The sequence below is a fragment of the Hylobates moloch genome, unplaced genomic scaffold (assembly GCF_009828535.3).
Source record: "Hylobates moloch isolate HMO894 unplaced genomic scaffold, HMol_V3 SCAFFOLD_13, whole genome shotgun sequence".
Lineage (NCBI taxonomy): Eukaryota > Metazoa > Chordata > Mammalia > Primates > Hylobatidae > Hylobates > Hylobates moloch.
Genome location: NW_026652288.1, coordinates 71,423,481 through 71,450,836, shown reverse-complemented (window position 1 = coordinate 71,450,836; position 27,356 = coordinate 71,423,481). Strand labels below are relative to the sequence as shown.

The window sequence follows — 27,356 nt, the reverse complement described above, 5'->3', positions numbered from 1 at the left end:
GGAATAAGTGGTAGCAGAAACAGACCAGAATTCAGTAGATGAGGGGTGGGGAGCGATATTGGAACCTTTGTTTATCCAAACAAAGGTTGGTGATTAACCGTATTAGTTTATAAAGTAAATGTACGTTTAGTAATCCTCATCTTATTTGACCTATCCCCAACACTGGATGTAGTTGATTGTGGTTCCTTAAAAAATAGTATTTTCCCTTGGTTCCATATTCGCACAGATTCTTCTTTTTTTTGAGATGGAGTCTTGCTCTGTCACCCAGGCTGGAGTGCAGTGGTGCGATCTCAGCCCACTGCAACCTCCGCCTCCTGGGTTCAAGCGATTCTCCTCCCTCAGCCTCCCAAGTAGCTGGGACTACAGGCATACACCTGCACACCTAGCTAATTTTTGTGTTTATAGTAGAGTCAGGGTTTCGCCATGTTGCCCAGGCTGGTCTTGAACTCCTGACCTCAAGTGATCCACCTGCCTTAGCCTCCCAAAGTACTGGAATTACAGGTGTGAGCTTCCATACCTGGCCTCGCACAGATTCTTGACTGCCTTCTATCTCACTAATTTCTCTCTTAGTCTTGTACCTCTTATTTTGTGGTGCCTCAGGTTATGCTCATTTTGCAGGTAATCTCATCTGGTGATCTGGTTTTAAATATTTGGACGCTGACAACTTTGCAAATTGATATTTTTAGTCTCACCCTCTTTCTTGAACTCGATTCAACTGACTACTTGACATCTCATTCGATGCATTATAAATACCTTAAACTTGGATCTAAAAGTGATATTACCTCCCAAAACTTGCTAATCAGTCAGCCTGCCCCATCTCAGTAAATGGCAGTTCCATCCTTCAGTTGTTTGGATCAAAAACCATAAAATCATTGTTTCCTCTCCTTGACAGTTCTATCCAGTCTGTTAGCAAATTTTGCAGGTTCTGTCTTCAAAATATATTCAGACTCATGTTTTATGATCCCCACTGCGACCACTCTGGTCCAAGATATTATCTCTTGCTGGGATTACTGCACTTGTGGTACATTCCCAACACAGCAGCTGGAGTAATTCTCTTTTAAATCAGAACATGTCTCTCCTCTCTCCTTTGCTCATCCCCCAGTGGCTTCCTAGCTCACTTAGAGTAAATGCCAAAATCTGTACAGTGGCTAGCCTCCATTTCCTACCCCTCTTTGTTCATTGCATGTCAGCTATCCACCTGGCTTGATCACTCTTCTCAAGATCTTTTTTTTTTTGAGATGGAGTCTCGCTCTGTCACCCAGGCTGGAGTGCAGTGGCGCAATCTCGGCTCACTGCAAGCTCCGCCTCCCGGGTTCACGCCATTCTCCTGCCTCAGCCTCTCCGAGTAGCTGGGACTACAGGTGCCCGCCACCACGCCCGGCTATTTTTTTGTATTTTTAGTAGAGACAGGGTTTCACCGTGGTCTCGATCTCCTGACCTCGTGATCTGCCCTCCTCGGCCTCCCAAAGTGCTGGGATTACAAGCGTGAGCCACCGCACCCGGCCTCAAGGTCTTTATTTAAAAATATCCTTCCTGGCTTTATATTTTTCTGTCTAATACCACTGAAACACTATACATTTTAACTTTATAATCTCTCACACTAAAATGCAATAAATGCCACGAAGACAGAGATTTTGTCATTTTGTTCTGTTTTCACCTTAACACTCAGAACACTTGTGGTCAGTAAACGTGTTGGGTGAACGGTTTCCTATGCACATGCATACATCTGTTTAGTATGTGGACATAACTAGAGGGCTTTTAAAATAGTGCTTTTGCAAAGTAATTCAGTAATTTACCTTTCAATGAAGATTTTTCTGTTGCTAAGTTTAATGTCTTTGACATAAGTTCACAAAGAAAAAGAATATTTTTAAAGTAAACACTGAAGAGAAAAAGAGAAGGAAAAATAGCTTATTTGAAGGAATATGTAACAGAAGCAGACCGAGAATGAAAAAGTAATGTGATGTAGTGTAAAGAATATTGGACTGGATCCAGGATATCTAAGCTTTGGTATTCTTGAAGTCGCTGGGCCATAGTTCCTTTCTCCATAAAATGAAATAGGTTAAATGATTTCTATTCTCTTCAGTTACAAAATCCTATAATACTATTTGTTTAAATTTTTCCGTAAGGAAACCATGAGTTTGAGTTTATTATGTTCTTATAACATAGAAGGAAAATGTTCCTCAATCTCTCTTGCTTACACATTTGGTATTGTTTTGTAAATGGGAAAAAAAAAAACTTTTTCTCATCTGAAAATGCACCAAATCAGCAGAGAAATCAGATTCCTTCAAGCAGTAATATAAAAGCTTGGGTTCTATTGACCTTCTTAATTTGGGTATATCTCATTTCTTCTCTTATTCTTCTTCGGTAATTTTTCCCAGTGTCTTTTCCCATGAGTTTTCTTCAAGTCACTCAAACAATTTGTGAAATTTTATTTCTTCTGTTAAGGATTCAAAGTTTTTTGTTTTTTGAGACAAAGTCTCTCTCTGTCACCCAAGCTGGCATGATCTTGGCAGAGAGTTTGAAGAGAAGTGATCATTCTTGGTAGCATTTGATCAATTCCCTTATAACTCATTAATCCTAGAGTACCTTCCTTTGTGCTTATATAAAACTTATATGTGTGTTTGTTTACTAGAGTAGATTTATTTATAGGTTGTCCTCAGTCACCTTCTATAAGTGATTCTGAAAGTTTATCTTGCAGTGTTTCCCATCCCTGAGAAGGTTATATGTGTCTCAGCAAACCTATGGTCATTTCTAACCTTTTTTCTTTTCCTGTTGAACACCATCTCTTTGCCAGTGCACACATATACACAAACACACACTCACAGTTTGGTAATTGTCTCTGCTACCAAAACCTAGCTATTGAAAGGTCAAGGAGGCCGGGCACAGTGGCTCATGCCTGTAATCCCAGCACTTTGGGAGGCTGAGGCAGGTGAATCACCTGAGGTCAGGAGTTCAGGACCAGTCTGGCCAATGTGATGAAACCCTGTCTCTACTAAAAATACCACGCCACACTGGGCGTGGTGGCGGGCACCTGTAATCCCAGATACTCGGGAGGCTGAGGCAAGAGAATCACTTGAACCCAGGAGGCGGAGGTTGCAGTGAGCTGAGATCGCGCCATTGCACTGCAGCCTGGGCAACAAGAGTGAAACTCCATCTTGGGGGAAAAAAAAAGGTCAAGGATTCCCATGTCCTTTTGGCATCACTGCATAACTTAAGGCAAGAGAAGTGCAAGATATGAAAACACCAAGCAACTGTACCAGAGCCACAAAATAGCTCTTTATTGTTTATAATTTTGAGTTATGACTTTTCCATGATTCTTAGCATAGAAACTACATTGCCATGCATAGTAACTACAAATGACAATTATATATTTTTTGACATTGTTTTCTAAAGTTGAAAAAATTGGCTGGGTATAGTGGCTCAAACTTGTAATTCTAGCACTTTGGGAGGCCAAGGTAGGTGATTCACGTGAGGTCAGGAGTTCGAGACTAGCCTGGCCAACATGGTGAAACCCATCTCTGCCAAAAATACAAAAATTAGCCAGGCTTGGTGGTGTACACCTGTAGTCCCAGCTACTCCAGGCAGGAGGATCACTTGAACCCAGCAGGCTGAGGTTACAGTGAGCTGAGGTTGCGCCACTGCACTCCAGCGTGTGCGACAGAGTAAGATTCTGTCTCAGAGGAGAAAAAAATGATACAGTTTTTGAGGCATAAAAGATCTCAGAAATCCATTGAATTCTCTTTACAAGTGAAGGAATTAATACCCGTAAAGGTCGTGACTTGCCTGTGATTTCATTAAAGGTAGAGCTGGGACTAGTAGCCATATGCTGGTAGAGTATTATAACCATATACTAGGAAACCATCCTGGGAGGAGATGTATGCATTTATTTTCTCTTCTATCATATGTAACCTCGTGCAAAAGGTAGAAGAATATAGAGAACTCTGGGAATTCAGATTTTTCCCTTCTTTATTTTGTGACTTTTCCAAATAGACATGTATAACTTTTTTTTTTTTTTTTTTTTTTTTTTTTTTTTTGTCTCGCTCTTTCACCCAGGCTGGAGTGCAGTGGCGCGATCTCGGCTCACTGCAGGCTCCGCCCCCCGGGGTTCACGCCATTCTCCTGCCTCAGCCTCCCGCGTAGCTGGGACTACAGGCGCCTGCCACCTCGCCCGGCTAATTTTTTGTATTTTTAGTAGAGACGGGGTTTCACCGTGTTAGCCAGGATGGTCTTGATCTCCTGACCTCGTGATCCGCCCGCCTCGGCCTCCCAAAGTGCTGGGATTACAGGCGTGAGCCACCGCGCCCGGCCATGTATAACTTTTTAATTTAATACATTTTCCTATTGTTTGAATGTTGAAGAGATAGTGAAATTCTAATCCTTTTCTTTGGAGTTAACACCTAACAGTTTCTAACATTTTGGCAATTTTTAAAAATTATATTTACGGACTAATAAATTTTCAATGCTTACAGTTTAGATATGGGTCATTTTAAAGTATGGTATCTATAGACGAATTATTTCTTAATATTTCTCCAATAGCTTGCCTAGATTAAGTCTGACCTCCTACACTCAATGTATTTTCAGACTCCTCTTCACTTATGCTCAGTGTCCATTAATCTTATCACTTCTTAAAGAGGTAAGAACTTGATTCTGCTTGAGAAGACTTTTGCCCATCACTAGTAGAACTTCAGGCCTTTAATACTAGTGTTAATAAGTGCTACCTCTGAGAAATAAATCTACAGGTTGAAAATTTGAACTAAACTCACTGCTTAAATGAACTTTTCTAAATGAAGGATTGTAATATGGGTTTTTATCCTTAGGAGATACTAATTATTGACCCACTTGAGTAAGCATTGAACAGCGTTAGGCATTTAAATTTTCCCTTTTATTGTCATAATGTAATTTATTTGCTAATTACATGCAGTTTGCCAACATAAATACTATTTGACAAAGGCATGAATAAGCACCATGATGGCTGCTGCTGCAGAGAGAGAAATAAGAAATAGGAAAACATACTTTTCTACTTATGCTATTTTAGCTTTTGGTTCACCATGTAATCGGTTTGAACAACTGTTTTACCTACCAAATGTGTTTGGGTTGTGATGATAATTTGGGTTGAAATCGCCAGTAACTCACTTTTCTCTAGAAAGTGTAGCTTAGCTTTATGTTATGTGATTAATTTGTCTCCTTGCCTACCTGTTCATTTCTGGCTTCTGATATTCTTCAGCAGATTCCACACATGCCATCTTCCATAGGCCATCTTTCATCTCTGTTTTTGTACATGCTATATTTTCTACCTGGAATGCCTTTCTCTAAATGGATTGCCGTTAAGTCTTGAAAATTAAGCTTACATGTTATCTTTAGTAATTACCTTCTTTACTGTCAGAGTACATTGTGTGCATGTTATTAATACATGTATTAAATAAGTACAGTCAAGTAACATGTTTAGAATGGTGTTTGGCACTTGCTGTTTGCTAAGTTTGGGCCTTATTACTATTTTACTAAATTATATTTCTGTATCATAAGAGTGCTACCTCCTTAAGGGCATAGATATGCAGTGTCTGGTCCATCTTTATATTTCTAATGCTTGGGAAATAGGTGATTAATAAATGTTTGATGAATGCTTTCCAGGAGGCTCTAAATTAGTAATACTGTTAACTCATGTTGGGGAGGGAAGGCGTGTGTGTGTGTGTGTGTGTGTGTGTGTGTGTGTGTGTGTGTGTGCGTGCGTGTGTATATAACTTTTAAAAACCACTTTATTACCTCTCATAAAATTCATCAATTTTAAGTGTAGAATTCAATGATATTTAGTAAATTTTCATAGTTGTGCAACCATTATCACAATTCAGTTTTAGAATATATCCTAGTCACCACACAGAAGATCTCTTGTGCCTGTACAAATTTTTTAATTCTTATTTTCTTTTTTTTTTTTGGTAGTGCTGTTACCTAAGTATTAACCTTCCTAAGGTATCAATGAAAGTCAGGCTGGGTGAAATAAAATCAAGGCATTATATTTCTTATCTTTGTATTATTTAGAAAGAATTTTCTTTAACCTTTTTCTCTAGTGAGATTGAGTCCTAACTAAATCCTAACTTTGCTCAAGAAAATTTAAAATATCCAAAATTGTGCAGTAATTACTATATCATATTTTAAATTAACAATTTTTAGGGCTTTAAAGAAAAACCATGTGTTGGTAAAACTGACTTGAAAATTAGCAGGAATCAAGTAGCCACTAATTGGAAATTAAGTAGCAATTAAGTGGAAAGAAAATACTAGAATCTACACCTCATTAAAGCAGGGAAAGTGTTTAATCCCTAGTGCTCAACACAGTGATGGATGCATAGTAAATACTCATTAAGTACACAAACTGCATTCCTTTTAAATAGAGCTAGCATTCTGTTTTGACTTGTTTGAAATTTTTTGTCAATTTCTTATCCCCTTTTGCCTGAATTTATAATTTTATAACTGTTTGACAAGCAAAGAAATATAAAATACCTGAGTGATCTGCCTCTACCCATCTCCTCTGAGGAAATAGCAGCAGCAGTCCTCAACCTCCCCCACTTACAGTCTTTGTCCTTTATATAGTTCTTTGGCCTATACATAAGCCTTTGGCCAGCTTTCTGGAATTCTAATTGACACCACTGCTTACTGCATCAGTGTAAGTCATGTGAATTTACAACTAATATATTTTCATGTAGTATACAAAGCTTGCTCTTTAAGGACAGGCTTAGAAGTCTTATATACCCCTTTCATGGGGTCCCAAAGAACAACTATTGTTTGGAGTAAAAAACATCCCTAAATGCTGCCAGGCTGTGGTGCATAGGGTGTCTTTCTACCAGTTCATTCATTCTCTGCCTTGGAGAGGAAAAGAAAACTCTTGCTCTATAATAAAGGGATTGTCAAATCTCTTATTTTGCAAAGTTTCTGTGAAAGTGGTAATAGCCTGGTCTTATGTTGTTACTACAGTGCTAAGTTGGTTTGATAAATACTTTATTAATAGTTTCAAATTATCAAAAAACCTCCAGACTTTGTTGTAACAAATGAGAATCAAGTAAAAAAAAATCTTTCGGGTCAGGCGCGGTGGCTCACGCCTGTAATCCCAGCACTTTGGGAGGCCGAGGCGGGCGGATCGTGAGGTCAGGAGTTCGAGACCAGCCTGGCTAACACGGTGAAACCCCGTCTCTACTAAAAACACAAAAACTTAGCCGGGCGTGGTGGCATGTGCCTGTAGTCCCAGCTACTCAGGAGGCTGAGGCAGAAGAACTGCTTGAACCCGGGAGGCGGAGGTTGCAGTGAGCCAAGATCCCGTCACTGTACTCCAGCCTGGGCGACAAAGTGAGGCTCCGTCTCAAAAACAAAAAAAGAAAATTTTTTGTAAATCTCCAGATTTAGTAAATAAGATGTAATATAATGGGAGAAAATTTTTTGGAGTAAACAAAACATTTATGTAAATACGCAGTATGTAGTTGTTTGGGATTTATTTAATAGTTTGCTCTAATGAAAAGAAATTAAAGCCCATTATACCTTAATCCTGCTACTTTAGATGAAGTGATTGCTAATAAAAACTTTCCTTAGACTGGAAATACCCAGTCCCTCAGAAGTCTACCTTATCTATTTGTTGAACAGTCTTAAGTAATGCATCCTACAGATATTATTTTCTGTGCCTGAGACATAGGTCATAGTTTTTTGTTATTAGAATTGCTTATTGATTTCATATTGTGATACTATGCAAAGCTCATTGCGTTGGTAATTGTACTTTTGCTTTAGTGTGAACCATTGGCTCTCCAATTCACTTGAACTCTTGACTTCGAGAAGTGCGGACAACAATATGGCTTAGTGGTTAAGTGGCTTTGTGTGCGCCTGTCTGGGTTGTAATCCTAGCCACCTTTGGACAAGCAATCTAACTTCTCTAAGCCTCAGTTTTCTTATTTTTAAAAAGAAATAAAGGGTTGTTTTATTCTTACCTCATAAGGCTGTAATGATTAAATGAGATAGATGTTAACACCGTAGTATTTAGCTAATTATTTTTACTCATTTTGCAGCCTATTTTATTATTTTAAAATTGACCCCTGGTGTTTTAAAAAATCTATATCTGTACCAAATAGAGTTACATAGTATATTAGAAAGTGATAAATGGTATAGAGATAAATAAGGCAGGGAAGAGAGAGAGAGAGAGAAAGTACCCAAATGGAGAGTTGGCAGATGGTCAGGAAGGGAGAAGCCTCCCGTAGAGATAAGGAACTGAGCACTGCAGGTAGTAGGGGAAGAGCATTCCCAACTGAGGAAATAGCAGCAGCAGTAATACTAAGCTAACACATACACTGCTGTGTACCAGGGACAGTTTAAGTACTTTACATATTTTAGCTGATTTAATCCTTAACAGCAGTCCTGTGAAGAGGGTGTTTTTACTATCCCAATTTTATAGATAAGGAAACTGAAGTGCAGAGAGCTAGAAAGTAGTATGGCTAAAAAAGTTGAACCCAGGCAGTTTGACTCTGGAGTCCATCTTCTGAGAAGTTACTGTATAGTGTATTAGTTAAGGCCTTGCTACAAGAGACTTTCCAGTGTGTTCGAGAAATAGCAAAGTTGGTGTGAGTACAGCAGAATGAATGAAGATAATGGTAGGAGCTAAGGTCCAAGCAATGGTATTTGGGGAGGGAATGAGGTGGGAAGATTTGACTGGATGTAAGCCACTGTAAAGACTGGGCTTTTAAGTCTGAAGTGGAGCGTGTGAGTATCTTTGGATATTTTTGAACAGGAGGATGATATGATCTGACTTTTTACAAAATATTTTTCACTGAGTCCTCGAACCTTTCCTTCCTTGGAGTCTATGGGTAGAATTCAGGAGGGCCCCTGGAATTTAGAAGAAATTACATCTTTATTTTCACTAACTTATAACTGAAGCAGTATTTCCTTCACTCAATGTAGCCAGTTAACCATAGTAATATTAGAATTACCTGTGACTTTGTTACCACCAATAAAAATCACCTCGTTGTTGCATTTATGGTCATCATTACTTTGAAATTATAGTAGTTATTAGACCCACTGCTAGATCCCATTTAATGTGATCATAAAGAAGCACTTACATTACACTGTTTTTTATATTTACAGCTTTTTTTTTACATTTATGTATCAAGATAGTTTCCTTTGTAACTAAAAAAAATATATATATATTATATATATATATATTATATATATAAAAATAATGTGTGTCTGTATTTAAAAACACTGTCTGAGAAGGTATCCATTGATTATACCAAACTGCCAGAGGAGTCCATGGCACATAAAAATTAAGACTCCCTATGAGGATTACTCTGATTGCTGTCATTATAATAGACTCTGGAGGAAGATAGAGGGTAAGAGCGGGAGGACTACATGTTAGGAGACTTGCAGTTATCTAGTTGAGAGATAATGGTAAGTTGGCCCAGAATAGTAGCAGAGGAGGCGGTGATATGTGTTTGGATTGTATGTCTTGAAGATTGAACCAACAGGATTTGCTGACAAATTGAATATGTAATGTGAGAGAAAAATAATCAAGGATGGCTCCAAGGTTTTTGGTTTTTGCAGCTGCAAGGATGGAATTGCCATTTGCTGAGATGGTGGGTGGAGTATGTTAAAGATCAAAAGTTCAGTTTTGGATTTAAGTTTGTGATATTTATTAGACATCTAGTATGACTTTCTGAGTTGTTACCTCTACGTAATACACAGTCATTAGAAAGAATAAGGTGAACCTGTATGTAAAAACAGATTGAACTTATATTGTTTCTGAACATTTGAATGTTTTACAGTGAACACACATCCCTGTAGTAAGTAACTTAAAAAATGAGAAAAATATGTTTAAAAATAAAAGAATGGCCACGGTGTGTCATGGAATAATTGGGTGGCCGTGAAAAATAATGAAATAGGTCTTTATACACCACCATGGAATATCTCTAAGGTCTATAAACAAAGTATACCAAAACAAGATAAAAAACAGGATAGATAGACGTGTCAGAATCATGGTAAATCTAACTGTTTTCTATGAGATAAGGAAATTGTGGGTGAGCAGGAGGGCTCCTTTGGCTTTTTTTCGCTTTTTTTAAAAAACAGTTGAATTTACTAACCTTGTACATGTGTTATTTTTTGTAATATCATCGGTTCATATGAGAGGTGAGATTATGGGCTCTTTTATTCTTTGTACCTCTGTATTTTTATAAACCTTATGTTATAGTTTTTTAAATTGTGATATAGCCAATATTGTAGATCTATTAATAATTTCAAAGAGATTTTTCATGTTTTGCAATATGAATGGGAAATGAAGATTGAAAATCAGCTACATAGTATGATTTTTATCATGAGTAAGATTTGACTTTATATCCACATGGCTAAAAGAAAAGATTAGAGGTGTATATTGAAATGTTAATAGTGGTTTTCTCTGGATAATGGAATTTGAGGTGATTTTAAAAATATTTTCCTTTAATTTTTTTGTAGACTATGAGAAGACAACGAAATGAAGTTGTAGTTGAATTAAGGAAGGTGAGTCTGATTAATATTGGGTACTTCTAAGCATAATTCTAACAACATTATAGCATTATATACAAGATGCCAAATATAATGTTTTTATGTAAAATATATAACCTATTGTATAACTAAATTTTATTTACTAAATTTAGTTAAACTTTTTAAAATCTCAACTGCTAAGCATTTTTCTTTAGAAAAAGGAGAGATTTTGGCTAAATTTGACAAGCTTCTGAAGTTGAAAGGATACAACTTGTAACTTGTTCATTATGCAAAAACAGATATAAAGAACTTAAAGTATAAGTCATTGAGATACAGTTGTATTAAATAGTTCTGCTATTAATGGGCAGTAGTACATCCCTGAAAAGAACTTATTGCAAACTTCTTCAACTTTTAAGTATTATAGTTGAGAATATATTTATAAATTTGCTCCAAGCATTTTAAGTGAAGTTGAAATGGCCCTTGATTTTTGTAAGACATTATTGGTTTTTGTCTAACTTTGAACTGCCCAACTTCTGCTTTGACTTTGCTTTTAGGTGATAAAGAGGAGCTCCCAGATCATGTATAAAATGGTTTAGTACTTTTAAATAAATATTTGTGTTTGGTTCTGGCTTAAACTGTACACTATATTTTTTAGTCAAACTTGCTTTTGTTTTGTTTTGTTTGTTTTTACATAGTTCACGGTTCATTAAAAATGTAATATTTGGGAATTGGGACTCAAATTAGTGTTGCGTGAGTGGTAAATTCACAGTTTGGTTTAATTTTTACATTTGAATTTTACTTTTAAACGGCACTTCATATTTCAGTTTTTAGGCACAGGATTGCCTGAGCTTTGTATGAAAGTATTCAGGTTTTCTTTTTAACTCAAATTCTCTGTTTGATTTTTTTTTTTTTTTAAGAATAAAAGAGATGAACATCTCTTAAAGAGAAGGAATGTACCACATGAAGATATCTGTGAAGACTCTGATATAGATGGTGATTATAGAGTGGTAAGTTATTGTTATTGTTATTCTGGTAACTTATAAGTACCAGTGAAAGATTTTACATTAATAAAAGAATTTTAAGGTGACTTTTTAACTGAGTTTTCTCTTTAACTTTTTTCCCAGCAAAATACCTCTCTAGAAGCTATTGTTCAAGTAAGTTGGATTTTTTTCCCTCTCTTCATTTGCATTTCTTGTCCTCAACAGCTAATCGTTACATATTTACATCATAAATTATTTTATTTTTTATAGAATGCTTCAAGTGATAACCAAGGAATTCAGTTAAGTGCAGTTCAAGCTGCTAGGTAAGTTGAATTTCGAAGACATGTTTAGATTTTACACCTTACAAAGGGGTTCTATTTTGAATTTTTACTATGGAGTAGTCCCTGTTAATCACATTTAACTTTGATGACAATAGTAAATAGTAATAGATCAACTAAATTTATTTTTTTTTAATTCTCTGGTTTAGAGTATTAAAATTGGTGACAGTTTTTTTAACAATTTTTATTTTTAGTTGAAAGTGTGTACACTGAAGCTTTAATATACATAATGCATACAGATGCCAGGGAAAGTTGATTTAACAAATTAATGCCATAGAGTAAGAGAAAAACATTGTTTATAAAGCTTTACCTTTTACTAATGAATAGGTTTAATTTTATAAAGTCTGATTCTTCAGATCCTTACCAGGTATCTTAATTCTTCTCACAATCCTCATATTGATCAAACAATAAATCCAGAATTATAATCTTACTATGTCAATGTACATAGACAAGTAGATGTAGATTAAGATTAATGACGGCTGGGCGAGGTGGCTCACGCCTGTAATCCCAGTGCTTTGGGAGGCTGAGGTGGGCAGATCATGAGGTCAGGAGTTCGAGACCAGCCTGGCCAACATACTGAAACCCCGTGTCTACTAACAATACAAAAATTAGCCGAGCATGGTGGCAGGCACCTGTAATTCCAGCTACTCGGGAGGCTGAGACAGGAGAATCATAACTCTGTCTCAAAAAAAAAAAAAAAAAAAGAGATTAATGACTGCATACACTCCCAGTGTCTTTCCAGGTAGGAAGCACCAAGTTGTTTGAACATTTCTTTTTTTTTTTTTTCTGAGATGGAGTCTTGCTCTGTCGCCCAGGCTGGAGTCCAGTGACGCAATCTCGGCTCACTGCAACCTTTGCCTCCTGGGTTCAAGCAGTTCTCTGCCTCAGCCTCCCAAGTAGCTGGGATTACAGGTGCCCGCCACCACACCTGGCTAATTTTTGTATTTTTAGTAGAGACAGGGTTTCACCATCTTGGCCAGGCTGGTCTTGCACTCATGACCTTGTGATCCACCTGCCTCAGCCTCCCAAAGTGCTGGGATTACAGGTGTGAACCACCGTGCCCTGCCTGTTTTGCACATTTCCATTGTGAAACCTATGCTCTCATATTTTAAGGGAAGAGGCAGAAAAATCTATTACTGAGACCTTTGTATTACATAGGTTGGGGAAGACATGGTTGTATCATAATGCAATTTAGTGGTTGCTTTGTATATTTATGAATATAAGAATAACACCCTATGTTGAGTTTATCAGTAGGAAAGAGACAAGTAAGAAACTGATCCTAGTTACAGAATTGGAAAGTGGAAAAAGTTTGTAGGTCTATCCAATACCTTATCCAGTGCTGCACGAATCTGTTTTATATTTATTAGACTTTTCCAGTATTTGTTTATCCACCTTAAATAACTTGGAACTGATAGGGAAATTATAAAATTACAGTATTGTGTACCAGAGGTAAAAGAACTTCTTAGAGAGGAATTCTTTATGTAGGCAGAAAAATCTCAGAACCATTCACATGTCAAAATAGCAAATTAATGTTTATAGGAAGAATGATTAAGAAATTGATTATGCTCACCACTGTGAGAGGTGAATATTGGATAGTTTTGGGACAGTTCTTCTCAACATGTGATCTGCAAGAATGTTAAAGCCCAGTGTACCCTAAGAAGTTTTCAAAGTATGATCTATGGATCACTGGAAGATTCCAAGACAATTTCATGGGTATGCAAGAGCAAACTGATTTTCATAATAATTCTAAGACTTTATTTGCCTTTTTTTCACTATGTTAATGTTTACACTGTTATTGCAAAGCAACTGTGAGTAAAATTGCGGGCTCCTTAATACAAATCAAGACAGTGGCACCAAACTGGTTTTATATTATATTTTGTAAAAATTATATTATTCACCATTATGTAAAGAATAAAAGCCATTTCTGTTCTAAAATATCCTCAGTGAAGTGTAAAAAAGTTTTTTTTAATTAAATTTTGACCCTTGATCTCATGAAACCTTGTTTGAGAAGGCTAGGTTAAGACTTCTTCGAAGTGGTTTTTTTTTTTTTTTTAATTTCCACTTAATGCTAAGCCCTGTGCCATGTGTTGAGGAAATAGCATGTGGTATAATTCTTTCTCCTTAAGAACTTTATAAGCTAATTGGAAAGGCAAAACTGTATTTTAAAAAATAGGGGGCTGGGCGCAGTGGCTTATGCCTGTAATCCCAGCAGTTTGGGAGGCCGAGGCCGGGGATCACTTGAGGTCAGGAGTTTGAGACCAGCCTGGCCAGCATGGTGAAACCCCCATCTCTACTAAAAATATAAAAGTTGGCTGGGTGTAGTGTCGCATGCCTGTAATCCCAGCTACTTGGGAGGCTGAGGTGGGAGAATTGCTCGAACCTGGGAAGCAGAGGTTGTAGTGAGCCGAGGTGGCACCACTGCACTCCAGCTTGAGTGACAGACTGAGACCCTGTCTCAAAAACAAAGTAGTGATAACACCAAACGTAGGGCTATGCTGTATAAATCCTCTTGAAATTCAAAGATGGTGTATGTAAAACATAGAACTTGAAATGGACTTTGAATAGAGTTTGAATACATAGAAGACCGGGCATTTCAAGTGAGGGGTTTAGGATAGGTTCAGTCTTACTTCAGTTGAAATGATGTGACAGACAACTAACCTATTGTTTAGTTACAGAGAATAAGATTAGTTATAAGATGGAGCCAACTTGTGAAGTAGTTTAAAGCTAGGTCAAGGAGTTTACATTGATAAAGGTAGTAAATAAGCAGCCATCACATAGTTTATATAGGGAAATGTTTATAAGCTTTCATAAACATTGATTTTATATAGTAATACAGGGTGTTCCAGTGGGTAAAGATATGATTAGGCCACACTGAGGACTTATCAGCTAAACCTGTAGTCTCCCACATGTGAAAATAGGCAGTAGGTTTTGTTTTTATCTTATAAGCTCCATGAGAGCAGTGATGTGTCTGTCTTTTTTACCTCAGATTCTCTAGCATCTCTCTGGCTGTTTTCCTGTCAGTTGCTGTGCTTATTCCATTTCTCTTTAGTTGCTGAGATGAAAATGTTGTTGAACTTTTATGGCCTTTAATTTGGTGTGCAAAGTAGAATGAAGAATTAGGGACTAATATCAGCTATAACATATTTCAGCAGACTACCTGCTTTTGTCATTTGACTCTATTGTGACCTAGTGTGAATAATTTTGGATATTTTGGTGACCTCTTAATTCCTTTCTTAGCAAGATAAATGCTATGTTGAAGAAATCTGCCCATTTTTTTCTCTGAACTCAAAATTATGTCCAAAAGTAACATATATTTTTTAAAAATTAGTTTTCTTTTCATAAGTCACAATCAGGACTTTATTGAGGGAATAATATTGTTGTACCATTAAAAGTAGTAAAGTAGCCAGGCTCCGTGGCTCACGCCGGTAATCCCAGCACTTTGGGAGGCCAAGACAGGTGGATCACCTGAGGTCAGGAGTTCAAGACCAGCCTGGCAAACATGATGAAACTCCGTCTCTACTAAAAATACAAAAATAGCTGGGTGTGGTGGCACACGCCTGTAATCGCAGCTACTCGGGAGACTGAGGCAGGAGAATCACTGGAACCTAGAAGGCAGAGCTTGCAGTGAGCCAAGACTGTGCCACTGCACTCCAGCCTGGGCAACAAAGTGAGACTCCATCTCAAAAAAAAAAAAGGTAGTAAAGTGGTTCATATCTACCTTCTTATTTTTCTAATTATTTGTCATCTCTATAAATTTAATTTGTATATCTTTTTATAAATTTAGAGAAAAGGTTGCATTATATAAATTGTTAGTTTCAGAGAAGGCACTTGTACCAAATATTCAGATTTATGTTAATATTTGTCAAATATGAATTTAAATTTAATCATAATATTGTATGTTATTAAGTTTCACAAGAGTGTTTTTATCTCTTACAGGAAGCTTTTGTCCAGTGATCGAAATCCACCAATTGATGACTTAATAAAATCCGGAATATTGCCCATTTTAGTCCATTGTCTTGAAAGAGATGACAAGTGAGTACATTATTTGTTTTTCTTTTTTTAATTTATAATGTATCCTTTGGAGAAGACAAGACTCTCTAGTAATTAGTTTGATCTTTAAAGAAAGAAGAAAAGGGCTATGGGATGGAGTTGAAAAGTCAAAGTGAAAAGCAGTGCAAGTTTTGTTAACACCAAGAGATGAAGGTAGTAGCCAAAAAGGAACTTGAGAATGATAAATTTAACTTTTAAGCTTTGAAAATTGGCAAGAACTAGTTTGACCAGATAGGTACTTGAGAAAACTGTTTGGGGAGTAGTATGCAAGTATCTTAAAAAAGATTTCTTACTAAATATAAGGATCCTGGAGGAGGTTGTGTGGTTTTTATACTGAAGAGATGTTTTAAACAGTTGTTGAGAGTTAAAAAAAATATTCTGGATGGATAGATAACTTTTGAAACAAAATATTTAATGCATTTCAAATGGTAGAAGGAAGAATGGTTAGATATTTGGCCCAATGTAAAAATCCCTGCTGTTTAAAAATACTTGTTTTTTTTTGTAGTCCTTCTTTACAGTTTGAAGCTGCATGGGCTTTGACAAACATTGCATCTGGAACTTCTGAACAAACTCAAGCAGTAGTTCAGTCCAGTAAGTTGGTTATTAATAAACATAATTGTGATTTTTTTTAAAAGAAGTCAGTAAAAAATAGTGATTTTCCCAAAAGACTATACAATTTAAATTTTAAAATAATAGCTACTACGTAGTTATTGAAATAGGTCAACTTAAGTATGTTACTTTAATCTTCTTATTCTGGTAACTGATGTTTTTTGTATTTCCAAAAATTCACTTGATTCCTTCCTAAATATGAGAACATTTCCTAATTTTAGTAGCAGATTACATTATTATTGTTACACTTTATTTATAGGACATCAGTAGAAATAAAGGAGTTTTTCCTGTTGCCACATTGCCTCTCAGCCTCTCTTTTTTGTTTTTGTTTTTTTGTTGTTGTTGTTTTTCTTTCTCAGACAAGATCTTACTCTTTTGCCCAGGCTAGAATACAATGGCACAATCTCAGCTCACTGTAGCCTCGGCCTCCCGGGCTCAAGAGACCCTTCCGCATCAGTTCACCAAGTAGCTGGGACTATAGGCATGTGCCACTGTGCCTAGCTAATTTTTGTGTTTTTTGTAGAGACAGGGTTTCACCATGTTGCCCAGGCTGGTCTCTAACTCTGGGCTCAAGTGATCAACCTGCTTTGGCCTCCCAGTGTGCTGGGATTATAGGCATGAGCCACCGCACCTGGCCTCAGCCTCTCTTAATGAGATTTTTCTCTTTTTTTTTTTTTTTTTTTGTTGAGATGGAGTCTCACTCTGTCGCCCAGGCTGGAGTGCAGTGGTGCGATCTCGGCTCACTGCAAGCTCCACCTCTTGGGTTCATGCCATTCTCCTGCCTCGTCTCCCAAGTAGGTGGGGCTACAGGCACCCACCACCATGCCCGGCTAGTTTGTTGTATTTTTAGTAGAGACAGGGTTTCACTGTGTTAGCCAGGATAGTCTCGGTCTCGATCTCCTGGCCTCATGATCCGCCTGCCTCGGCCTCCCAAAGTGCTGGGATTACAGGCGTGAGCCACCGTGCCCGGCCATATCGTATATTTTAAAGAAATCTTCTATAAAGTAGTCCTAGTTGAAAGAATGGCTTGAATATTTTTTTCATTGTTATTATAATAGGATTGCTTTTTTTTGTTTCAAGAAATGTAAGTGGAAAATTACTATTGGAAGTAAGAACACGAGTGTATTGTCTTCATGAATAGTATTTGATTCTTCTACCAAAGAAATTAATAATTTTAAAGAAGATACTTTTAAAATCCTCTTTAAATATGGAAGCAGCATACTTCTCTGAGCTTATTAAAAATGTAAGCACTAATTTGTACATTTTGAAGGGGAACAAAGATGTTATCTAAATAATCATTTTACTGTAGACACTTGTGTTGTAATATTACTTAGAAAAGATAATTACCTCACATCCTGTTAAAACTGGTTTAGTTTTGGGTTCAGGTGGTTTTTATTGTGGTTTTTTGGTTTTGTATAGCTGACTGTTAGGTAAATTTTTGGTTTCATAACAATGTTTTATTCCCTCTCACACTTTTTCCTTTCTGTTATGTATGTTCTCTAAAAATTAGAAAGAGGCTTAGAATTTTTTTTGACCCTGCTAGTCTGCTTTAATATACCAAAAATAATAAATAAATAAATAAATAAATGAGGTTGGGCATGGTGGCTTATGCCAGTAATTCTAGCACTTAGGGAGGCTGAAGCAAGCAGATCACTGGAGTCCAGGAGCTAGAGACCAGCCTGGGCAACATGGTAAAACCCCATCTCTGCAAAATGCGGGAAAAAAAAATTAGCCAGGCTTGGTGGCATGCACCTGTAGTCCCAACAACCCAGGAGGCTGAGGTAGGAGGATCACTTAAGCCAGGGGAGGTCAAGGCTGCAGTGAGACCTGTGGTGGCACCACTGAACTCCAGTCTGGGCAGCAGAGTGAGGCACTATCTCAAAAACAAACCCATAAGTGAATTACCTTTTATTATATTACAAGCATGATTGAGCTACATATACTTAAATAGTGCTTTTTAAAGTAGTATCAGAAGGAAAGAAGAAGAATCATTTGTTGAGTAAAGTATTTTGTTCAGATACAGACCTATCTCTGTTTCCCATCCTGTTGAGTAACAGAATTACTTTCTGATTCGGAAGATCCCACATGGCCCACAATCACTGGCCTGTCTTAAAGACCCACATGTTGTTAACATAAATTTGTGTTCAAAAGTTACTTCAGGCCGGGTGCAATGGCTCATGCCTGTAATCCCAGCACTTTGGGAGGCCAAGGCAGGCAGATCACTTGAGGTCATGAGTTTGAGACCAGCCTGGCCAATATGGTGAAACCTTGTCTCTACTAAAAATACAAAAATTAGCCAGGCGTGGTGGCTAACACCTACAGTCCTAGCTACTTGGGAGGGTGAGGCAGGAGAATCACTGAAGCTTGGGAGGCAGAGGTTGCAGTGAGCCAAGATTCCACCGCTTCCCTCCAGCCTGGATGGCAGAGTGAGACTCCGTCTCAAAAAAAAAAAAAGTTACTTCAATAATGTACTTTTTTTTTTTCAAATTAGAGATAATACCTAATCTATAAGGAATTAATCTTGAAATTAATTCCAGGTTTAGTTGTTAATGAAATTTCACAAGCCTAATTTAACATTTGTCTGGATAACTCATTTTGATACTGAGTAAATAGTCGCTGGTCAAAATTCTTCCAATAATGCTATTCCAATAAAATTCATTTAATGAGGCTATATTTTAAGTATATTTTTATAGGTTCCCTTTTTTTTTGAGGTCTCAGCAAAAAAAAAAAAAAGATTGATTTTTGGTTTATGGTATCTTCAGCCTTAAGTATTGTTATTTTTTCTTCCATCAGATGCTGTGCCACTTTTCCTGAGGCTTCTCCATTCGCCCCATCAGAATGTCTGTGAGCAAGCAGTGTGGGCATTGGGAAATATCATAGGTTTGTATAAAACTTGTAATACTAGTCCAAAAATTGTTATCATATACTAAGTAATAAAAATAGCTACTAGTAATCCAAAAGGGAAAACAGTTTGCCTTCAGTACTAGTTTTTGTGAAATAGCTTACAGAAATTTGAACTGTATTACTGTAAAAGCATAAAGTCATAGTAAATAGAATTTTTGTTGCTTAAGATACCATTGTTTTTGGTATATAGTCAGCTCTTAATTATTTGAATAATTATGCAAGATGTATACAATTTAGACCTTCTGTCTCATGCTAGGATCCATTTTTTCTTCCCCTAATCCCCATGTTGATCAGTGGGGTCCATTTTTATTTCTCAGCTTTCTCCATCAAAGAAAGGAACAAGAAAAAAGGCAAAACTTAAACCAATAATTTTTCTCCATAATGACAGTTCTGAGAAGAGTCTAAAGTGAAATTTTTTCTCTCTTGCAGGCTTTAGTACATTAGAATTTAGCAATGTATAAAATATAGTAATATTATTTCCTGTCACCATTAATCAACAAGAGATAACCATAGCCTTTTGACAGTCTAGTTAAATATTTAACACTGTGATTACCATAACTTTCAGGTTCTCTCTGATAAATAATTGTAAGGAAAATAAAGACAATTCAAATATTTCAAGGATTTGTTTTTTTAACTAGAGCCTAAACTCAAAAATTCAGAGAACTATTCTCCAGTAAAGGATGGAAAAATTCTGAATTGTGTTGTGCCCCAGTATAGCTCAGAGACCTAACAGTTATGAGTGGGGGCTGAGGTACTGTTTGTAGGGGTCTTGCTAATCTAGTGAAAGAGAATGATTCTAAAGATTATTTTTGCCAAATTCTTTTTTCTTCCATGGAAATAATCATTGTTGCTTTGATATGCCTTCTCTTTGTTGCCCCTATACAGGGCCAACATGAAAGTAAAGAGTGGTTATGAGTTTTTAAGGGAGAATTTCTCTGTAAACCGTTCTTGACATTGGGTTTATACTATTAGGAATGCTATTGTTTCTATATCCAGAGTCCCTCACTCTTTTGCTTTTATACCAAATGTTAGATTTAGAGCCATTATGCAGCATCTTGATCTTTCATTTTTTTATTCCAGTGACATTCCATAATTAACATGAATATAAAGATGCAAAAAGAACAAACATTTTATCTCCAGATATTATAGTGCAAGGGAAGGTGCTTTCACTTATGGTAACATTTCAACATGGCTTCATATTAGAAACTGCAGTGATGCTTTAGATACAGAAATTAAATTTGGCAGCTCTCTGCAGCAGTGGTTCTCAAACCTTAGCATGCCATCAGAACTACATGGGGTGCTTGTTAAAACACAGAATTCCAGACCCATAGAGTTTCTGCTTCAGGAGGCCTGAGCTAGAGCCCAATAATCACATTGAGAACCACTATTCTAGCACTGGTTCACCCTTTTTTTCTGACTTAGTTTTCTAAGTGTATAGAGTAATTTATAGTTCATAACCTTGATGCTCTGATACGGGATCATAAGTACAAATTCAACAAATATTTTCTTGATACATCTTTTTTATCACATGAAAGTTTGTTAAACCGAGAGTATCGTTGAGAGCGAAGTTAAAAGCAGCAGTTTAATTAAGTGAGCAGCAAAATGCTGAAGATGGGAATAATGTGCAAAAGAATACCTTATCACCTTATGTTGCCTCTCTTGGCTCAGAAACCTTGAATGTGAGCCTGCTTGTTATTGTCTAAAACTGAACAGTGTATCTGGATAAAATACATGAAGCAGCATATTCCCAGTGCTTTGTGTTTTCTGAAAATGCTTACTGTCAATATGTTTTATTGAGTTAATTAATCCTTTTTTTCTACAGGTGATGGGCCCCAGTGTAGAGATTATGTCATAAGTCTTGGAGTTGTGAAACCATTACTTTCCTTCATAAGTCCATCTATTCCTATAACATTCTTAAGAAATGTTACTTGGGTTATGGTCAACTTATGTCGCCACAAAGACCCACCACCACCAATGGAAACCATTCAGGAGGTAAACACTTTAAAAAAAAAAATTAAAAGAGATACCATTATATATATGTTTTTTATCTGTGTATGTTTTTAAATCTACATATTTCTCTCCTCAGATTCTTCCAGCCCTTTGTGTTTTAATTCATCACACAGACGTAAATGTGAGTAAATGTGTCCCATTATATATGTATGTATGTATGTATGTATTTCTAGGGCTTCCCCTGTGACATAGGGGAGAAATATTATACTAACACATTGTGTCAGCATACTATCAGATTTTCCCATTTCAAGTTATATTACATTAGTGATTTTATAATATTTTTATATTTACTCTGTGTTTATCTGTATCACAAAATATAATACCAGTTAAGAAATCAAGCATAACTGTTATTTTGGTGTGGGCAATATTGTATGTATATATATATATATATATATTAGTGTTATAAAAACTGACATTAAAAGTTTTTAAAGTTGCCAGTTAGTGGTGATTTCTCTTACTAAGATCATGTCTTTAATTGTTCTTGTGCTTTTTACGGAAGCTCATTTTGACAGTTTGGCCAATGAAAGCACACACAAATAGTGCTATTTTTGTTTTTTGAAAGATGAAAAAGGAAAATGTTTGTGCATGGATTTGTATTCATATACACATACCAAACCATGGACATCAATTGCCCTTTAATTCCATTTTTATTCTATTTCTCAGTTACAGTGACTGGCAGTGGCTTCATTTATCAAGATAACTCTTGATTATCCAAACAACAGGAAAAAAAAAAATCAGTGCAGGCAAGATTTTAAACATAGCAAATATATTTTGCTTATTTTTACTAACACAGATGGCAGAGGAAAAAGCAACTCAGGGGGTATGAATGAGGTGGAAAACTGCCCTGAGTGCTTGTAAAAGCCAGACCAGCCTTTGGTGTGTTAGAGAAACCAGGAATATAATGGGTAAGGGAAAACACATGAATGAAATGTTTAGCAACAATCAGGAACTCATGTGGTTCTTTAATAACAGTTTGGCATGGTGACCAGTGTTGGACAAGCTGCGTCATTTCTTTACAATTTAAAGGCCTATACCTTTTGGCCAGAATTTAATTTGTATGGAACAAATTAAAATTAGAATTTTACTGTATCAAACAGTGACATAATATATAAAATTCATTAGATGAACATGATCTCTGTGGTAGAGTTTTTGTTTGTTTTTAGCCCCAGATAGTTTAGGATCTTAAATGTGTAAGTAATTTTTGGTTTTGGCTCCTTAATAGCCAAGTTCTTTGATTAAATTGTAAATTTCAATATTTTGCTTTGAAAGATTTACAAGAGGCCAGTTCTGGTGGCTTATGCCTATAGTCCCAGCACTTTAGGAGGCTGAGGCAGGAGGATCACTTGAGTTCAGGAGTTCGAGACCAGCCTGGGCAACATGACGAAACCCTGTCTCTATAAAAAATACCAAAAAATTAGCCAGGCATGGTGATGTGCACCTGTAGTCTCAGCTACTCAGTGGCTGAGGCAGCAAGATCTCCTGAGCTTGGGAGGTCAAGGCTGCAGTGAACTGTGATCATGTCACTGCACTGCAGCCTAGGTGACAGAGCAAGACCCTGTCTCAAAAATAGATAAATAAATAAATAAGTAAGTAAATTGGCAAGAAAGATTTAACTTCAAAGTTTATACCTCTACTGAAAAACAAGACACCTTGGTTGACTTTATTTAGAGATAGATTGTGTCCTTTCCACCTATTTACTCCAATCTAGATGAGACTGTGACTCCATTTTCTTGCCTTTGATGTGTCTTAAGAATTTGTCAAGCCTGTTTGCATTGTTCTTTTTAGTAACATGATTAACAAATAATATTATTGCTTACTAAATAATGTGTTAGAAGTTTGATTTGAATTATGATTTTGATCTGAGCATATTAGTGACATGTCCTTTAAAAACATGTATCTAGCTTTTATATACAGTTATGGGCAAGTAACTTGAAATTTTTGGCCTATGTCAACAAATTTTAGCGTATGTTGATACTCCAGAAAAGAAACTCAGTTACGTTTGCAAATTGAAATGTAGGTTTTTTCACATATATTGATACCACCTTTTTTGTGTGAACTTTTTTTTTTCTTTTTGAGATAGAGTCTCGCACTGTCGCCCAGGCTGGAGTGCAGTGGCATGATCTGCACTCACTGCAACCTCTGCCTCCTGGGTTCCAGCGATTCTCCTGCCTCAGCCTCCCCAGTAGCTAGGATTACAGGTGCCCGCCACCATGCCTGGCTAATTTTTTTGCATGTTTTGGTGGAGACAGGCTTTCACTATGTTGGCCAGGCTGGTCTTGAACTCTTGACCTCGTGATCCACCCGCCTTGGCCCCCCAAAGTGCTGCGATTACAGGCATGAGCCACCACACCCAGCCTGTGCAAACTCTCATTTGATGTCTTCTTTTTACATTAGAAATATCCTTAGAGCTTTCTTGAATTTCCTAAGAAACAATGGCAAAGCGCTATTTTCACCTTTTAGGAGTTTTGGGGTGTCTTTTTGTTTTTTTTTTTATCTTTTTTTATTTTTTTATTTTCTCTTGGGTGTCATAAGCATAACATTAGTTTACAGTTTTACTGTTTTTTTAAAGTCAGGGTCATAAAAACAAGAAAAAATAAACAATGCCGAATTGTTTCTGTTTTTCATAGAGACGGGGTTTCACCGTGTTGCCCAGGCTGGTCTCTTAACTCCTGGGCTCAAGCTGTCCACCTGCCTTTGTCTCCCAAAGTGCTGGGATTACAGGCGTGAGCCACCACTCCCTGCCTGGTTTATAGTTTTAAAGGTTTTACACTTCTCCAGCTTGTCTTGACACAGGGTTCATGTTCTGGAAAGGCTTTGGAAGTAGTTTTAGGCACAATTATTATTCCCATGTCTTTGTCAATAATTTGTGTATTTATTTGCAGCAGTTACAGTTGTTTGTCATACTGCCCTTTGGTCATAACTTCTAATTAGGACCTAACGTACTAGGAAAGATCAAACACATGGCCCATTGTACTTAAAGGTATAATTGTTAAAAAAAATAGTAGGCTACTTAGTAGAAGTTGATTACGCAGGCTTTTTTTTTTTTTCCATAAGTAGCAGCTGTAGTGAAGTACGTATTTTTTGTTTTAATTACAGGTCTCACAGATTGACCTATGATTATTTTAATGTCTTGATCTGCAGCTGTAGGGGACTTCCACTATTTAAGAAGTTGCTGGCCGGGCGCAGTGGCTTACGCCTGTAATCCCAGCACTTTGGGAGGCCGAGGCGGGCGGATCATGAGGTCAGGAGATCGAGACCATCTTGGCTAACACGGTGAAACCCCGTCTCTACTAAAAAATGCCAAAACTTAGCCAGGCGTGGTGGCATTCGCCTGTAGCCCCAGCTACTCGGGAGGCTGAGGCAGGAGAATGGCATGAACCCGGGAGGCGGAGCTTGCAGTGAGCTGAGATCGCACTGCTGCACTCCAGCCTGGGCGACAGAGCGAGACTCCGTCCCAAAAAAAAAAAAAAAGTTGCCTCCAGTTCTGTAAGGCAAAACAAACTGGTTGGAAAAGATTAAAGTATTTTATACTATAATACGAATACTTGGGTTATTGGCTTTAGGCATATCTACATGGTACTTATGATACTAGAGAACTCCTTGAATATATTCATCTGGCCCAGATGTTTTGAACAACTGTGCATGTTGGATACATGTAGTCTTTCCAGCTTTATACATGAGCCACAATGTTTTTGGACCTGTTATCCCTCAGCCTTTGGGAAAGAGAATGTCTTTTTCTCCTGTTTTATGAGCTGTGTAGTGTGCGTGTGTATCTTAGTGAACTAAGATTGGATACTAATCTGGGATCAGAATCCTGAATATGGGTAAAAGATGTACGTCTTAGTACAGACATTTATAGATGATGATGTTTAATACCATAGCGATCGGATTCCAGTGAATTGAGCTGAGAGAAGAAAAGAAGGAAGAAGGTAGTTGAACAATCTTAGAATGGTTGTTTGGTCAAGAATTACTAAAATGAGAAAATATTTAAAAGTTCTTTGAATTTTTATTTTATTCATTAGATATTGGTAGACACAGTCTGGGCCCTCTCTTACCTTACTGATGCTGGCAATGAACAAATACAGATGGTAATAGACTCTGGAATAGTTCCTCATTTGGTTCCTCTGCTCAGCCACCAGGAAGTTAAAGTTCAGGTAAGTTTGTTCTTAGTAAAATTATAAGTATTTCTTACCAGTAGTTACTTTAAGCATGGCATTCAAAGATGGACAATTTCAGTAGTTTAAAGTATATTCTTAGCATAACAACAAATCTGTGATGCAAAGAGGAAAATAAATAATAAGCAAGAAGACTCCATTGTAGATTACTAATTTCTTTTTTTAAGATGGGGTCTCACTGTCACCCAGGCTGGAGTGAGGTGGCGTGATCTCAGCTCACTACAACCTCCACTTCCCAGGTTCAAGCCATTCTCCCACCTCAGCCTCTTGAGTGGTTGGGATCACAGGCACACACCATCATGCATAGCTAATTTTTTTCTATTTTTGATAGAGTCAGGGTTTTGCCATGTTGGCCAGGCTGTTCTTGAACTCCTGGCCTCAAATGATCCTCCCATCCCAGCCTCCCAAAGTGCTGAGATTACAGGTGTGAACCACCATGCCTGGCCAGATTACTGATTTTTAATGTAGACCAGGGAAGTTCATTATAGCAACATGCATGGCATCTGAAACAAGTATTGACAGACACTTATTTTTTCCTACTCCTCTTCTTTTTGTTCTTCTTCTTTCACTTCCCTACTTTTTTTTTTTTCCTCCTTGCCAACCATCCTTATTTACTCACCTGGCAAGTTTAGTTAACTCTTAGCTTCATTGGTGCTGAAATAAGGGTACTGTACTGAAATGTGCTGTTTAGGGGCTTTCTAAATTGTTGCTTTTCACTTATTTAAATTTATTTTTTATTGTTTAAATTCTTTCACATAATATTTATCCCAAAGAACTTGCATCTAGAAAGAGCCAAAAACAGAGTATGAGAAGTTCTCAGAGATATAAGCAGTAGCTGTTAAGCTACAGTTGTAATGGGGGAGACACAGCAAGCTCCCTCTACCTTTCTGAGGTAAATAGTATGTTTTAATCTGCTAATGTTAGTCTGTAGCCTAAGTCATTATGCCTGAACATCAGAATCAACTGTGTGGAGCTTAAAGAATATGTTTTTAATTTCTCTCGCTCAACCCCTGGAGATTCTGTTTCAGAAAACATTTCTTAGAAACTTGAGCTTTAAAATGCTCTTCAGGTGATACTGATACATAGTCAGATTAGAGACCCAATACCTTAAAATTAAAGCACTTTAAAGAAGGAACACTTAGCTAAATACAGAAAGAATACAATAATTTGGCCGGACATGGTGGCTCACGCCTGAAATCCCAGCACTTTGGGAGGCTGAGGTGGGCATATCACAAGGTCAGGAGATTGAGACCATCCTGGCCAGCATGGTGAAACCCTGTCTCTACTAAATACAAAAAAAAAAAAAATTAGCCAGGCATGGTGGCATGTGCCTGTAGACCTAGCTACTCGGGAGGCTGAGGCAGGGGAATCTCTTGAACCCAGGAGGCAGAGGTTGTAGTGAGCCAAGATTGCGCCACTACTCCCCTGCCTGGCAAATGAGCAAGACTCCATCTCAAAAAAAAAAAAGAAAAAACAATAGTTTGTCATTTAAGGCTATTTATGACTTATCTTAAATATTCTTGCCATATGTTTATCCTTAAGTTTGTATTTATTTTGTGTGGTACTTATGTCTTGGTACAGAATTTTGGTTTGTATTTTGTTTTTTGTTTTTCCAGAAATAATCTTCAGTTTTCAAAATGGACTTCATTAAGGATCTATAGGGCTTGGAATTTACCTTTAGCCAGTGCTCAAGGACAGTTGAAATTCTCTACTCTACCTGACACCTTATAGAGATTTTCTTATACTTTTCAACTTTCATGCCATAATTTCATAAAATAAAATAGTGTAATGGAACCCCATGTAGCTTTTTTCTC

The 27,356-nt window shown here is 37.0% G+C and overlaps 1 protein-coding gene across 2 annotated transcripts in view; it reads left to right on the top strand.

The window, feature by feature from the left end:
• The window catches only part of KPNA4 (karyopherin subunit alpha 4), a 73,456-nt gene that overhangs the window by 18,704 nt on the left and 27,396 nt on the right, over positions 1-27,356 (top strand). For both annotated transcript variants that reach the window (XM_058426462.1, XM_032173923.2), the window contains exons 2-11: positions 10,468-10,512; positions 11,394-11,483; positions 11,601-11,630; positions 11,727-11,779; positions 15,731-15,826; positions 16,350-16,435; positions 19,247-19,333; positions 21,180-21,349; positions 21,444-21,488; positions 25,390-25,521. In XM_058426462.1, the coding sequence (XP_058282445.1) occupies positions 10,468-10,512; positions 11,394-11,483; positions 11,601-11,630; positions 11,727-11,779; positions 15,731-15,826; positions 16,350-16,435; positions 19,247-19,333; positions 21,180-21,349; positions 21,444-21,488; positions 25,390-25,521 (834 nt within the window). The remainder of the gene's footprint in view (positions 1-10,467; positions 10,513-11,393; positions 11,484-11,600; positions 11,631-11,726; positions 11,780-15,730; positions 15,827-16,349; positions 16,436-19,246; positions 19,334-21,179; positions 21,350-21,443; positions 21,489-25,389; positions 25,522-27,356) is intronic.